This window comes from Neolamprologus multifasciatus, chromosome 5 (assembly GCF_963576455.1).
Source record: "Neolamprologus multifasciatus chromosome 5, fNeoMul1.2, whole genome shotgun sequence".
NCBI classification, from domain to species: domain Eukaryota; kingdom Metazoa; phylum Chordata; class Actinopteri; order Cichliformes; family Cichlidae; genus Neolamprologus; species Neolamprologus multifasciatus.
The window spans coordinates 23,629,606-23,645,429 of record NC_140443.1 but is presented as its reverse complement, the minus strand read 5'-3'; the positions used below and the strand labels follow the sequence as shown (position 1 = coordinate 23,645,429).

The 15,824-nt window shown below is 40.0% G+C and overlaps 1 protein-coding gene across 2 annotated transcripts; it reads right to left on the bottom strand.

Annotated features, from left to right (window-relative positions):
- Positions 1-2,351: 2,351 nt before the first annotated feature.
- Positions 2,352-4,501, bottom strand: il10 (interleukin 10). 2 transcript variants are annotated; one of them, XM_085160225.1, is made up of 5 exons: positions 4,044-4,494; positions 3,822-3,881; positions 3,560-3,724; positions 2,855-2,917; positions 2,352-2,735 (listed from the first exon to the last, which is right to left on the bottom strand). In XM_085160225.1, exons 1-5 carry the CDS (start codon positions 4,206-4,208, stop codon positions 2,640-2,642), a joined length of 549 nt encoding a protein of 182 aa, XP_085016351.1. In that variant the 5' UTR covers positions 4,209-4,494; the 3' UTR covers positions 2,352-2,639. The 2 variants fall into 2 exon arrangements, with proteins under 2 accessions (XP_085016351.1, XP_085016350.1); XM_085160224.1 differs by having other exon boundaries at positions 3,822-4,501.
- Between the last annotated feature and the right edge of the window lie 11,323 nt (positions 4,502-15,824).

Sequence of the window (15,824 nt, the reverse complement as noted above, 5' to 3'; positions counted from 1 at the left end):
ATATGCAGTTATACAGTGAGTAGTTATAGTAGAATAGGATCGTACTGTGACAACCACATACTTTATGTGTGGCACTTTTGTCATTTGCAGAACATAACCTAATATGGTTATGTCCTTTTTCAGCAAGTACCCAGTTGTGCAATGTGTGGGGAACTGCTCTTAATATTGTTGTGTTTGCAAAATCCATCACAACATGATCAGAGCTCACACCGATGTCTTCCCAGTGAACGATGCAGAAAGGTTGCCAGGAAGAATATCCGTACTGTGCCTACAAAGTGACATGTCATACACGGTGTCCTTTTACTCATCGTGTCATGCCAAGAAGGTGGGCTAATGACCTTATTTTTCCAAGTTTGATGTATTGAAAACTCATAATGACTCATAATTGAGTGTGTCACGTTCTATCTAAAGGGTGTCAGTCTCTGTAGGATCTAAATTTGGTGCATGTGTGTGCAGAAATATTCTTTGCAAACATGCTGAATCTTGATTATTCTAAATAATGAATCATAGCTGGTCTATTTGACATCTGACTGCTGTTTCCTTTTCTTCTTGAGGATGGTTTTGTTTCCTCACATAGCTTCATGATTTCTAAACAGACTTTGTTTTTCTATTAATTAAAAAAAAAAAAAGTATGAGTTTGGTGTGGAATAATCTGACTGGCCTGTACAGAACCCTGACCTCCCTTAACCCCATCAAAATCACCTCTGAGAAAATATTGAACAGAAATTGCAAGTCAAGCCTCTTGTCCAACACCACTGTTGGGTGGTGGGCAATCATTCCCAGAGACACATTCCAAAATGTCATAGAAAGCCTTCCCAGAAGAGCGGAAGACATCATACGGATGTAGGATAGGATGTCATAAAACCTCCTGTAGGTGCAATGTGAAGGTGACCGTTTTTGTCCATATAGTGTAGCTGCAAACTGACTGAACTTTCAATATGCACTTGCAGCCTTAGAACCAGTCTTATAAGAGGTACCTTCCCTTTGATTAATTGCCTCGTGATCGAGTACCGAAACCTCTGAATAAATGTTTTTTTTCCAGGGTGCGGAACACATATGCGTCTGTGTGCACTGTTTGTTACTTTCCTATACACGTGATCTATGAAACAGATGAGTGAAAGACTTTTTTTGTTTATATTTCCGTCAACAAAATCAGACACGCATGCATCTGTGAAAATGTTCTATTCACTGAAAACACCATGAAACGTAATTTTCAAAGATTCCACACAGCCGTATTCCATTTGCCCAAGGAACAGATATTTTAATTGCTTTCTTTATTGTGACCTGCTGTTTGTGAGCATGCCTGTACGATATTCAGAGATGTTGCATTCTGCTCAATGCCATGCTTTAGGTGGATGTGAATATTTAGTGTAAAAGAGTACCAGCGTGATACTTGTGAAAATGATTCTTCAGTTTTTCTCAGCCTGCTTTGAAGCTATTGCTGTCTGAAAGTCCACTCATTACATAACAACCAGATGTGATCTTAATCGGTTTACGTGGAACCGATTCCAGAGCTCTTTGGGGGGCGTGGTGTGAATGAAGTGTGAATCTGCAAGCATCTTTAAAAAAATCGAAATAAAAAAAGCACTGACCACAACACTGCTGACAAACTGCTTTTTATACTGCTTTTAAATAGCAATGCCCTGTTAGAACAAAGTTATGAATGATATCTTTTTGCAACTGTCATTGCTGAATTGATACTATTCATCCCACGTTGAGTCAGCAAGTGACTGACGAAATGTCCTGGAGTAGTTTCAGTGCAGTCCTGAGTCAGTTCAGGAACCTCACTGATGCTTGTGAGTTTGTTTTGTAGATGCTTCACTTTGAAAACAATCAAAGATACTACAGTACACAGGTGTCTGTGTACAGTTTCTTCTTCTTTATTTGCAATTCAGATCATCGACTGTTGTATGATGCTTTCACCACCCCCTCCCCAAAATAAATCTGCAATTGCTCCCCATGACTTTGTGCTCCTGTCAATGTGACAGAGTGGTTTTAGTTTGCCTGTCAGTTTTGTTCTAAATGTGTGTGACTAAGTGAGATTACTTTTGCATGCATGCAAGTGTGCATATGCCATTGAGGGTGAGGCTGGCTAGTTGGAGTTACGGTAAGTTAAGATACAGCAGTGTTGCTGCTGGTAAGTGATGTATATGGGTCACGTTTGAGGTTAGTGCATCAGCATGTTGACAGTGCAGTCTATGGTTCCTCACGTATACTGCAGGATGTGATGTATTCAGTGCTCTATTCCTTTCAATGGCAAACACAGCAGCTTTTACATATCGTGAAAGCAACTCTAAAGAGACATCTGTCATATTATAAAAGTAATTTATTTCAATTTAACAGAAGGCACAATAAATACAAAAAACACAGAATGACACATCTTTATAAATAATTATAACAAATGTAATATTATTATAACAAAGTGTCCTTTTTTTAAACAGCATGATAATGATTCAAAAGGATCCTAACAGAAAATTGTCCATAGGACAAATTGGTTATAATGTCTCATAAAAAATAAAGACAACAGTTCAGTAAGTCTCATACAAAAAATGCACATCTGTCAATACTTGTAAAAGTTCTTTTTCTCCCAGAGATGAGCTTCATATCTTGATTTAGGTCAGGAGGTCTTCGTGCAGAGGTTATTGTCTGTGTCGTTTAGAAGCCAGATACGTCTCAAAGTAGTTAAACAATATGTCCAGCTCTCCCATGGCCTTGTATAGACCTCTGCTCTCCATCTGCAGATGAGCAAAGACAGGTTCACTTAGTACAAATGGCGCAAAGCATAAACATGCACATTCTTTTGAAATCAGGATTACAAATATTGCCTCACTGCATGTGTGACTTTGACACTCACCTGAGTGTAAGTAGAGTTCAGATTGTTAATGTCGAAGTGTTTTTTGCAGGAGAAGTAGTTCCTCTGTAAGAAGAGCAAAAGAGACATGATGTTACTACTGGTGATCTAGGTCTGCATGCGGACAGCATTAAGAAAAGAACCTTAAGGCGGGAACATTCAGTCTCTTCTCTTCCCTTTTTGCATAATCTGGAAGATGCACACTTGTGCATTTCAAAAATCACATGACTAATGCAGTATTAAGACTCGTTCTGTGAGCACTCGCTTAAACCCGAATCAACCTGTTGCAGAGTACTTGGAAATTTTTTGGCTCAATGAATTAAGAAATTGAATATTTGTAAATGCAGAGTAGAAGCTAACTTCCTTGCAGATGCTCACACAAAGTCAAACGGCTATTTAAAATAAAAATAAAAATCAATATATAACTCAATTTATAGGTGTATTTTATCAACCAAACCCTATCCACCTGACCAAACATACTTTGCAGTGATTACTTGTAAATAGTTTTATTGAATTCTGCTCGGCTTTCTTTGCCATCTTTAACGACTTGAGCGAACATAACAAAAAAGTAATATGAAGCCACTGAATGGTACTTTAAGGCATGCACTTTCGTATTCTACAGAGGATACGCGTGACCTTAAAGCAACGCAAGGTGAATATTTACACGGTTTGTTTTGCTGTGGGAGTTAACACGTGTCAGATACTCACACACTGGGTGACATCTCTCTTCAGGGTATTGAAAATTTCTTGTATGGACTCCACGTGAGGCTTTAAGTTCTTGGTGTCTTCAGTCACTCCGGCCATGGCTGTCGGCAGAACCGTGTCCAGGTAAAATTCCAGTAAGCTGTTCATGGCGTAACAGGCAAACGGGCTCTGATGGAGCAGAACATCAGCGTGGTTATTTTCATGCTTTTCTTATCAAATCCTAAACTTTTTGTGGAGAGGGTTTTTTCCCCCTCGAGAATCTTACCTTAAAGGAGTCTTCGACGGACTGATCTAGCAGCGCTGAGTCTAAGTCGTCGTTTGCTTCCTGCAAAAACAGCGAAGGAGAAAAAAAAAAAAGTAAGTGCGCCGTAAGACACTCGTGCACCCACAAAGGCTGACAGGCAGAAGTGAGAAAGTGCAGCATCCCCGCTGTGGGGAAGGCTGGTGATGCTGCAAAAATGCCTGCAGAGAACATGCTTTTACTCACGTAGAAATCTCTGATCCGTGAATAGTCCTGTCTGAGCTTCTTGAGCCTGACGGGGAAGCCCTCCACGAAACGGCAGCAGCGGTTGTTGCACATAGGAGAGCACAAAGCAGAGCTGAAGAAAGACGCGAGCGCCAAGACGCACAGGAGGGCGGTCTGAGAAGTCATTCTGCTGGATAAGATGCTGAAGTGTTCTGGCTGGAATGAAGAGAATAGCTGGTCCACAGAAATGCTGATGCTCCTGCTGCTGCACAAAAGGCTTTGTTGGATCTTGCTGAATTGCTCAGAAGAGAAAAATGTGTATACTAGAGCTCATCTGTTGCTTTAATTTATAGCAAAATCTGGCGAGGGAGGAGACTTACTGGAAGAGAAATGGTTAAACATGCTTCATACATGAAGGGGAATTTTTTTTGGCCTAGAAGCAGCTAGTGTGTTGCATATGTTCTACCACTCCCATCATATGGGTTGGTATTGACACCATGGAAATTAACTCTGACATCATTTTCTGTGATCAATAATTCAATAGGTTTTTGCTTGTTTTTAAAAAAATAATTTTTCATATAGTAATAATATTGCATATATAATAAAAATGCTGCTACCACTACCAGTAATAGTAAATATAGTTATCCTTCTTCACATTATTGTAATCATTATATATTTAGAATTGTTATTCAACCTGTTGCTTTTAAGTGACAAGTTTACACGCATTGACCCTACTAAGTTCCTAAAAGGAGCAGATAAAGAACTCCAAACTGATTTTTCAGTGTAAAAACTGTGTTTAAAGTCCATGAAAAGCAACGTATGACTATTCACAATAACAAAGGAAATAGAAGCCCCATATGGAAATGACATGAATTGTGGTTCGAATATGATGACGCTGTGGATTCTCGCTGCATGTCAGACATACGTAATAAGAGTGCTTTTCACTTTGAGTTGGAGTTACTGCAATCTTTCTTAGATTCCACAATCCTTTTTCAGTGAACCATTTTGCATTAAAAACAACGTATATATGTATTCAGATTTGTAATAGAGAAACCGCACCGAGAAGTGATTCAGTAATGTTGGGAGCGTAAGAGGTATTTCCCCCTTAGTACTTTTTTTTTGAATGGAATGTCCAGCAGTCCAGATAATTTGATATCTCCCCAATTCACACGTCGTCTTAGGCCGTGCATGTTAGGCAACACTGGCATTTGGAAAATACGCCCATGGGGGGGGACCGGGGGGCTCATTCTGTGATCGCCTCTGTGTGATAAACAGACTTTGCGGTCAGCAGACAAATGAAGGGTCAAGCTAAAGTTCATTTAACACATGACACATACATAGTTTTGCAATAATGTTGTAATAAGAGATTTAATAAAAGGGTTTCAAGTTGTTTTTGAAGGCAGAAGATTTGAAATGTCTAAACTATGGTGTAACTTTCAGTTTGTTACAAAAAATAAACAGAGCAAGGCAACACGTTATGGTTTGGGTTAGGGAGAAAAAAATCAAGAAGTGGTCAAATCTATCCACGATATCTATTATCTGTGAAATCTATAGTGTAGTCGTTAACCCATTCACTAACGTGTAAAAGATCCCTGATTTGAGACAGAGAGCTGACAAACTCCGTCCTCAGAGGGTCATGAGCTAGTGTACTCTTGTTTGGTCCCACGGTTATGTCATTAAGGCCAATCCAGCGTAAAATCTATGCATGGGGCAACACCTTAGGAAGTAAGGGAACAGCTGAAGTTACTCCATGTAAAATAAATGAATCAGCAGTGACCAGTTCATAGGAAACGCCTCGTACTTCACATCAGTGCATGTATGCGCTCTGCATTATGATTTTATAATTTGTATAATTAGTTGCTTTTAAGATACTTCTGACTAGTCTGATACGTCATTTTTCGTTCTGAAAATGACAAATTTTAAGTTGTTAGTCAGAATATTTTGTCATAAGATGTCTATCCAGATAAACTCCTGAGTAATAGAAACCCACACCACACAATAAACGAGGTCTTCAGACCTGCCATTCACAGAACTGAGGTGTTATCAAGGTATGATTATTTCAGGTTGAAATTGTGTTACTGGTATTAGTATTGCTAATCCCGTTTGCCACGAGATATACCTGAAACCATATGCAAAAGATTAGCAAAAATGATGTCATCCATTGGTTTGTGGGCTACCGTCTTCATGCCTCCAGTTAAGCATTTCACCACACCTTCCTGTTGTAGGTACTAAGTTGGAAACCCTTTTGCCTTAACTGCTTTAATTCTTCGTGGCACAGATTCAGCAAGGTGTCGGAAACATTTCTCAGAGATTTCGGTTCATATTCACTTGACAGTTATGCACATCCACGATGAGAATCTCTTGTTTCACCGCATTCCAAATGTGCTCTGTTCGACTCTGATCTTGTGATTGTGGAGGCCATTCGAGTACAGTGAACTCAAAGTCATGCTCAAGAAACCAGTTTGAGATGATTTGAGCTTTGGGACATGATAACCTGCTGAAGGTGTCTATGAGAAGATGGATACTCTGGTATCACAAAGGGATGAACATACCCAGTAAGGATCCAATAATACACCAATAATGCTCAGGTAGGCTGTGGTAGTTAAGTGATGCTATGATGGTACTAAAGTGCGCCAAGAACAGTATACGAGCAGCAGCAGCCTGACTGTTGATGCAATACCCTGCCATCCACATGTCACAGCACAAATCTAGACTCATCACACCTGATGTTTACCCCAATCTCACCAGTTGTGATGAGCCCATGCAAATTGTAGCCTCTTGCAACACATTCCCGCTTACGGGGAGAACATGCAAACTCCACACAGAAAGACCCTGGCCTGATGGTGGAATTAAACTCAGGACATTCAACAGTGCTAACCACCGTGCTGCCATGCTGCCTGTAGCAAGCAAAAACTCTTCTCAAGACTGAAAAAATCTTAACAGCAATCTAAGGCAAGGAAAATGTTACTGAAACTGAAAACACAGTGCTAAAAGGTCAAAGTATTTACTGAGGTAATAAATCAAGAGAGAAGTTGGGTCTTATTCTTTAAGGGCTAAGGCACTTTATAGTCGACTTCTCTGTTCTGGTACAGAGGTTACATCAGTCCTCCACCAGTCACATTGTAACAAGCTGTTTCCTGGTTTTGAATCAGTATGTAGCACCAAAAAAAGGAAAACCTCATACACTTTAATATAGCTGCCTTTCTCGGGTGCCATTTGCATTTCTGTCTCATTTTAATATTAAATAAAGTAAACTGACAGACTTGTGACTTTCAAACTAGAACTCTGCAAAATATGGATGAAAGCTACAGGCGTGAAGTTTTAGCAATATGACAATACTATGAAAAAGAATCTGCGCTGTCAGAAAGTTAACATTTTCATTAAGCGGCTCCTTCATCTCAGTCTGTAAAACCTGTCAAACGAAACCGCAAAGAAGTGCTTTAGCAGTGATATTTCCCACACCACACAACGGTTTTCTTCTGCCAACACATCCCTTTTCGTGTCCTGTTCACAATTTGCTTCAATGAAATGGGGACAAAGCAGAGCCAGAGCTTATCTTGCATCTTGTCGCTTTGTTGTAACAGTCGGCTGGGAGGCGTATGCCTTGTAAATAATTAGGTGTCTCTGTTGTCTTTGCTCTTAACCCTTCACCTCAGTTTGCTGATGCTGTCATGCACCAGTGCTGAGAATCTGCTGTCAGCGATTTTCAGCACTTTACATGAAACTACTGCTGATATCACATCCAGTTGAAACCTAACCCACTCCTGGAACTTGACAGAAATGAGCTGATATAACAATGCGTCTGAATGTGAATTTCTTGTGCTCTGCAGACCTGATGACTTGCACTCTGTATTGTAGTTATGCCTTTCCTCAGCCTTGTGCATCACATTTTTTGTCAGTTTATCAGAAACTAACGCGTCTTTACAGTCACATTCACCACACTCCTCTTTCACTTTCACATTGTTTGTCCGTTTGAATGCGTGTGTGCGTGTGTGCGTGTGTGTGTGTGTGTATGTGTACTCTTTTTTCCCCCCCCTCATTTGTAGCACACAACTCTTCTCAGGTATGTTTCGGTTATTGTTTATACTTTGTGGCTTTGGTTATATAAACATAAACAATTGTTATAAAGTGTGAGTGTGTGTGTCTTCACTAGTTTTGTGTAGCTTTAGAAATTCTCAAAAAGGAAATTATCAGAAATGCAACTTCTATGACCACGGTCAGTAAGTATCGCTGATACCGCCAGTCACACTCACATGGATGGGTGTGGTAACAAGCAGCATGAGATCTGATCTGACAGCTGGTAATGGGGTGGATCGATACCTATTTTGAAGAATGCTCAGAACAGTAAAACAGCAAATTTCTTGGAGCTTCATCTTCGTTTCCTGTAGTTGACCAACAGAGAACTACGAGTAATTCTTCAGTCACTGAACTGCCCTCCCAGCTTACTCACTGTGGTGAATGTGCTCTGCTTAGTAAAGAAAATGAAAAAACAAATTCATCATCATTTATTTATTTAATGCACACTTGACTGCGAACGGACTGATGCTATTTACTCTATTTGAGCACTTGAAGTGGTTTTCACCACAGGCCTCATTCATTCACTCACACACACATTTATACAAGTGCTTTTTGCCAATACCTAAGTGGTTTTAACCTGCCACACACACACACACAGAATAACACATACACAAGCATGCAATAATAAATAAAACGTTGTCAACAAACTTATTATTTCTGCAGAGCTGTACAAGCAGTATGAAAAACCCGTAGTGGTGTGATGTGAAACTTAAGTAGCCCTGCGCTCATGCTGAGTTGTCATCTGTCAACTGGAGAAACTCTGAAATTCCCTTCAGCTGACCTGGACCTACTCACTCGTTAATCTACTTTCTGGTTTGTAACTGATATGCTTCAGTTTGATATGATCAAGAATTACGTTTCATTCTCCACGCTGTCTTTATTATTAGTGTTTTTTTTTTTAAGAGTCAAAGTGCGCAAGCACATGCACATATTTGGTCATTTGCATATGTGCCTAAGATGGTGTTAACCGCACATAAGTAAGAACTGCTCATTGTGACAGCTCATGTTTTCCACATTCCTTTTTAATGTAGTGTATAAATGCTGAATTAGTGAAAATTAAAAATAACAGTTTCTCCGTGCATCTGTAACGATGAATCACAGTTTCACAGATTCTTATCGTTTTAATTCCATGCTTGGTCTGCTGTTCTTCAGATATATATATATTTTTTTTATATATATAAACACACTTGGTAAGGCTTTTACATAGCATTTTTCTACTCTATGTGAGCACTCAAGCCGCTTTATACAACATGCCTCAATCACCCAATCACTTTTTTTCTATGTGCAAGTGCTTTCTATCTAACATTCAAACTCTGATGGATGCATGTAATATCTTGCCCATGGATATTTGGCATGCAGACTGGCTAACCACCAACCTTCCAATTAGCAGATGACCTGCTCTCCCTTCTCAGCTACAGCCACGCCAGACAATTGAATAGAAATTCTTTGAATAACATTGTGTTTTCATATTATACCACCTTAATAATCAGAGTGAATGAATCATTAAATGATGCATGTTATTTTTTTGGCACTCGAGCTGCATGGATATGGATACATGGATATATCATATATGTATTTAGAGTCCTGAAAACAAACAAAGCATGATGTACTCGTCATCTGATTATCACTCGCGATCTCCCTCCTCATTTTCTGGATGCAAAAATTGACTCATTCCAAAAAGCTGATGCTGTTCATTTGGACGTGGCGTTTTTAATGGGAAAAACGTCTTGTCACGCATCCAAGCGATTTCTTCAGTCTCAGCTGACTGCAGGTTTCCCCAACCCCAACAGTATATAAGAGGTGTAAACCGCTGGTGTGAATAGACTGCAAAGTCCTGGCCTGAGGAGGTAGGTCTTCTGTGTTGTGCCATCTGCTTAGCCAGAGGTTGTTTGGCTTCTCCGATGTATAAATCACTGTGATCCTCCTGACAGCATGCACAATATTACTCTGTTTCTGCTGGGGATTCGCTCCCCTAACACAAACAGTGTGATGTCGAAGTAGATCAAATGCAGCCACGGGGCAATATGATATCCGGTGTAGGGATCTCTGATCAATGCAAAAAAAGAGAAAAAAATGCCTATTTAGTGTGTTCCTCTTTCATTCTCAGCAATGCAAAATAAAATAAAACATGGGAATCTTTGACAGTTTACAAACCAGGAAGGCAGGCTTAGTCATCTCAGCATGCTGACCTAATCAAATATATTCTTGAAAGGCACAAAAGCTAGGCCTCTTACGTACAAAACCAGAAACCAACAAATGCAAAGCAGCTCCTGAGTAAGCTCTAGTATGCCCACATTTTACTGGCTTTAACAGTAAAAAAACAACAATTTAAAAATCAACTTAAGTTGCACAAACTGCAGTAGAGGCCAGTGCATCACATTTCTGATGTCTGCATGTCTCTTAACTTGGAGATCCAGTTAGAAAAATCAGTAAAATAGCTTTCAAGCTAGTGTGCAGGTTAGTGTTACAAAACAATATAATGCTGGGTTAGTGCTACATGAAAATACTACTCACACTTGGATCTGTCAAAAGTTAAATTTCTTGAGCCTGATGAAAAGGCCCTCTGGAGAGAGACCATGGTGGACAGGAGGAAACACCAAAGAGAGGTGGACTTCAGAGAGCAGAAATACTGTGTGAGACACTTACAAAGAAGTGCTTGCTGAATGTTAGAAGTCATCCCGCTTGTCGTAATGTCTAGCAAAAACTGGGACAGATATGAGGGGGAGGAGACTTACTGGAAGGGAAATGGTTAAACCTGCGTGGGTTTTTTTTCTTAAATGGTAGCTATGCACATGGGGGTACTCTCATGCTCTCACGCTGACCTATGTTCTGTCAGTGTAGGAATGTTCCAGAAATGCAGTCTATTTCATTCATTAAAGACACAGATGCTTTCAACCAATAACACCTGGAGGGATGCAACAGTCGTTTTATCTGCTTGAATGAAAAAAATACTGCTCGACTTTAGACAGGACAGAAGTTAGCAGCCAAACTTTTATCCAGAATTAAGCTGCACGAGTGCATAATTTCCCTGTTATTGTCTTTATATGTGCAACTGAAAGAAACAAAGCAGGAAGACTCTGGAATGATCTGCCAGAATAAAACCGGTTTACTGAATCATTGACCTACATAATAATAGCATCAATAGCATTATCAGACCCACTACCAAAGATAGAAGCAGCTACTTAATATCGTAGGGTCTTTACCTTCCAATTTAAAGCACCTTGAGGTGACTCTTGTTGTGATTTGGTTTTATATAAATAAACCTGAATTGAACTGAATTTTAAAAAAATTATCAGAAATTGTGCCCATCCAGTCGTTCTCTTCCGCTTATCTTTATTAGGGTCACGGAAGGGCTTGAGCCCCGCCCGGCCCGGCTAACACAGGGTCACCAGTCTGTCGCAGGGAGAAAATGGGTTTCATTAAATTCAGTAAAGCACGTTGTATTAGTTTACATGTTAATCGTAAGTTGTGGCTTGAGTCTGATGACACTCTGGTTTTTGCTATGACACAGAGACAAGAGTTTTCTAGTTTTTCTATAGAGAAGTGGTTAGGTACTCTTGGAGGGAGGGGGGGGGGCTCTTTCAGAAACTTTTAAACTTAGATGTTATTGTAAAAAGTTGTGACTGAGTCACTGTGGATCAAACATTAAAAACAAAAAACAAACATGGGTTAGGGTTTATCAGAATCAGAATCGGAATACTTTATTGATCCCTGGGGGAAATTAATTTTTTTGTTACAGTGCTCCATTATAAACAAACATTAACAAGATAGACAGTACGCTAACTAAGAATAGTACAATATATATATATATATATATATATATATATATATATAAGTCACTTATTAATAAATAGCTAAAAAAAAAACGTGTAGTTGTAGCAGTAAACAGTGTGTTAAGTGGATGCGTTGTACAGGGAGATGGCCACAGGCAGGAAAGATTTCCTGTGTCGTTCAGTGGTGCTTTTCGGTAATCTCAGTCTCTCACTGAATGTGCTCCTGTGACTGACCAACATGTCATGGAGTGGGTGGGAGGTGTTATCCAACATTGTCTTTATTTTGGACAGCATCTGCCTCTCCGACACCACCTTGAGGGAGTCCAGCTCCATCCCCACAACATTACTGGCCTTACGGATCAGTTTATTGATTCTGTTGGCATCTGCTACCCTCAGCCTGCTCCCCCAGCATGCAACAGCATAGAGGATCGCACTGGCCACAACAGACTCGTAGAAAATCCTGAGCATTTTCTGGCAGATGTTGAAGGACCTCAGTCGCCTCAAAAAATAGAGACGACTCTGGCCCTTTCTGTAAAGTGCTGTGGTGTTTTTAGCCCAGTCCAGTTTATTGTCAGTGTGTACTCCAAGGTATTTATAGTCCTCCACAATGTCAACACTGACCCCCTGGATTGAAACAGGGGTCAAGTGTTTCCTGGTCTTCCTGAAGTCCACTATCAATTCCTTGGTCTTTGCCACGTTGAGCTGCAGATGATTCTGCTCACACCACGTGACAAAGGAGTCGACCACAGCCCGGTACTCTGTCTCATCATCCCTGCTGATGCATCCAACCACCGCTCAGAAAACTTTCTGATGAAGTTTTCTGAGTCATCAGAAAACTTCTGAAGATGGCAGGTCTCTGTGCTGTGGCTGAAGTCTGTGGTGTAGAGGGTGAAGAGGAAGGGGGAGACAGCAGGAGAGCATGTGGGAACAAAAGACTCCAGAAAACCCCCTAAAACAAATTAAAATGTGTGTTGTGTTTCGTTGTGTCTGTATATAAAGGAAGGAGTGAAAAGAAAATCCCTCCTCAGGAGCCCCGTCGGTTTCTTCCCCCACCTTGATGAGTCCTCAGGTTGATGTGTTTAAAGTATATTACTGGTGTTAGAAATGCTAAATGAATTGAACTGAACTGAATTTGTCATGAGACGTACGGTTCTATATGCAAGAGATGGATGCAGTTTGGTTGGGCTTTTACTGCACTGTCTTGGCATTTACACCATTTGGCTGTGAAGGTATCTGCTGTGACTGGTTGGGAGTGAGGGGAGGAAGACGGGACAAAAAAAATGTATTGAGGTGTTATTTTGGTCATATTTGTTACGCTTCTTTGAAGTCTAACAAGTCACACACAAGTCTATATGGTCACAGGGATTTTTGCATGGACGCTAGAGGACTTGCAAAGGATAATCACGGTGTTTTAGTTCATCTGAATGCAGAACAAGACGATTTTAGATGAAATACAAACTGAAAACAAACTGTTACAAGCTCAAAATATTTAACTCAAGTGAAGAGTAGGGTCATTTTCCTGAGGACTTCTACAGAGTTCAACTTTTCTTGCAACCAGAGGATTTTTGCATGTTTAAGCAGGTTTAAAGCACTTCTATTCTTGCTTCTCTTTTCAGACAATATAAGTCTATTAGAGTTTTTAGCAATTTGTTCCTTATTTTCGAAACAGCATGCTACAAAATGCAAACCACACAAAGTTTAACACAGCACAGTAACCATAAAAATGAATTCCTGACTTTGACTTAACAAATTTCCTCTTCACACTTTGCTTTGAAAAAAAAAAGACCGAATCTTATCTTGCATCTGCCTGTTCTGCATATTTCAGATGTTTCATTGTAAGTTTTGGTCTGAACCCTTCACCCCTTCAAAACTCAGTTTCTCATGCTGTCACACACGAGTGCTGTCAGGTGCTGAGAATCTGCCATCAGCGATTTTTAGCACAGTGCCTGAAACCAGATGATGCTGATATAATATCCAGCTGAATAAGTCCACCGTTGTAGCTCTGTACTAAACTGAAGTGTGATGAATGTCAGTAGCCGTTTGCACTCCTCTGTTCTGTGTATGTTCTGTCATGTTTTTGTCGTCTCGGAAAGGTGCGGTTTCTAAGTCATCAATTTCCTCGTTCTCTGTTTGTCAAATTTTTGTATCTGCCTTGATTGTTATCCGCAGTGTTAAGTCACCTCCACACCCTAACCAGGGTGCTTGCTAGTGAAATAGTGGCCCACGCCGCCCACCACTGAGGGTCTTCCAGAGCTTTTGTAATACTTCCAAGGAAACAGAATTGAACGGAAACCAGCATTTCCCTAAATGGTGAAGAATGGTGATTGCAAAAGTACTAGCAGCCTGTTAGGAGATATGTTTGAGTATGACATGTTTTAGATTGGAACATTTGGTCCTGACTCTTTGCAACCCATCACAATCAGTTTGGTCAAGTCAAATAATACCTTCACCGTGCTTGGGATTAGTGATCGGAACTGCTGGAAGAAATCGTGATACATCCGTCTGTAATATCCGTCAAACTTTTTTTTGACCTGGTCTGAACCAGCAAGAAAAAAAAGGAACAGAGTCAGAAAGACGTAGAAGGGAGCTGATGAATCAAATGAGAAATGACATTCTGAAAACTGTTTCGAGAAAGCTTTCTAGGAACAGAGGGTGAGAGTTTCTTTGGCCATCTGCAAACTCCTCTCTGTGGTTGCTGCGAACTCTGTAAATATCCATACGCTGTGTAAGTAATACATCTGTACCGTTAGGTGTGGAAAAGGGTTATTACAGATTTCTGTTGAGGAGTAGGGGCAGAAAGCAAATTCATGTTCCCAAATCATTTCTGAATACTGATAAGATTGTCATGGGTTTGTTTGATGCGGTGACTTATCGGTGATATTAATATTTATCACCAATCTAATTCTATTAGATTCAGTTTTAGCTGTGGGCTGTGGGCCAAACGATACTGGAGGAGGTGAGTGAGTCCTTTGTGTTGCTATAAGGAAAAGTGTCCGGGATTGTTGTGCAGTCGTTAATCAGGATTGTGGATATTTGTGTCTATATGATGTTAGTGATGAACCACCACATTGTTGGATTAAAGCTCTTCATTGGATGTTGACTGCCTTTTATTCTGTTCTCTCTATCAAGATGATCCCACACTTGTCCAATATCACTGTGGTCTGAGCTGTGGGGAGGCCAATCCATGCCCGACAGTGTTCCATTGTGTGTTTGGTATCATTTTCATGTTGAAAATCGAAGCCAGTGTGAGTCAGATGGTTTCTAAATGGGATCAAAACCCGATCAAACTTTCCCGCTTCCATAATTCCATCAATTTTGACAAGATACCCAGCACAGCTGGCTGAAAACAAATTTCACAATTAGATTAATCAGTTGGTGAGAAGCACTGTTGGCACTAATCTTCAGTCCAGTTCTTGTGTAATTTGGTACCTCAGCCTGTTTCCCCTCCTTAAGAATAGTTTCTTTACAGTGGATATAAAAAAATGTTCTTATACATTGTTGTAAGTATCAACAGTCCGATCACTTATATATCAGTTGGCTAACATTTTCTGAAACTGAGCACATAGATTCATGTCTAAGTAAAAGATCTGTACAATATGATCCTACACATCAGGTACTTATCTCATTTTCATTTTTCAGCATATTGTGACACCAGAAGAGGAAAAAAAAATTGGCCACAAGTTTCGAAGAAAGATAGTACAACATTTTAGCTAGAACTTCCTAACTTAGGTTTCACTTTTACTTCAATTTAACTTTTATCAGCAAAGTGAAAAAAATGCAAGCAGCACCATTTATGGATTCACAGAACATGAGAATTTCAGTAAGTAGGTGTTCATTTTTTCCCCTGTGCTTCTTTTTAACATACCTTCTGAGGTGTTATTGTTCCTGTGTAAGACATGATTACATGTATACTCTGTTACGGGTCTGTTGCTTCTGCTGCTGCAGTGATTAA

What these genes read in the sequence shown, in the direction of transcription:
- il10 (XM_085160224.1), bottom strand. Translation starts at nt 4,208, where the DNA reads ATGACTTCTCAGACCGCCCTCCTGTGCGTCTTGGCGCTCGCGTCTTTC. An exon ending in AGAGAGATGTCACCCAGTGT is followed by an intron (nt 2,918 to 3,559) that starts GTGAGTATCTGA and finishes CTCTTCTTACAG; the next exon opens with AGGAACTACTTCTCCTGCAA. An exon ending in TGAACTCTACTTACACTCAG is followed by an intron (nt 2,736 to 2,854) that starts GTGAGTGTCAAA and finishes GCTCATCTGCAG; the next exon opens with ATGGAGAGCAGAGGTCTATA.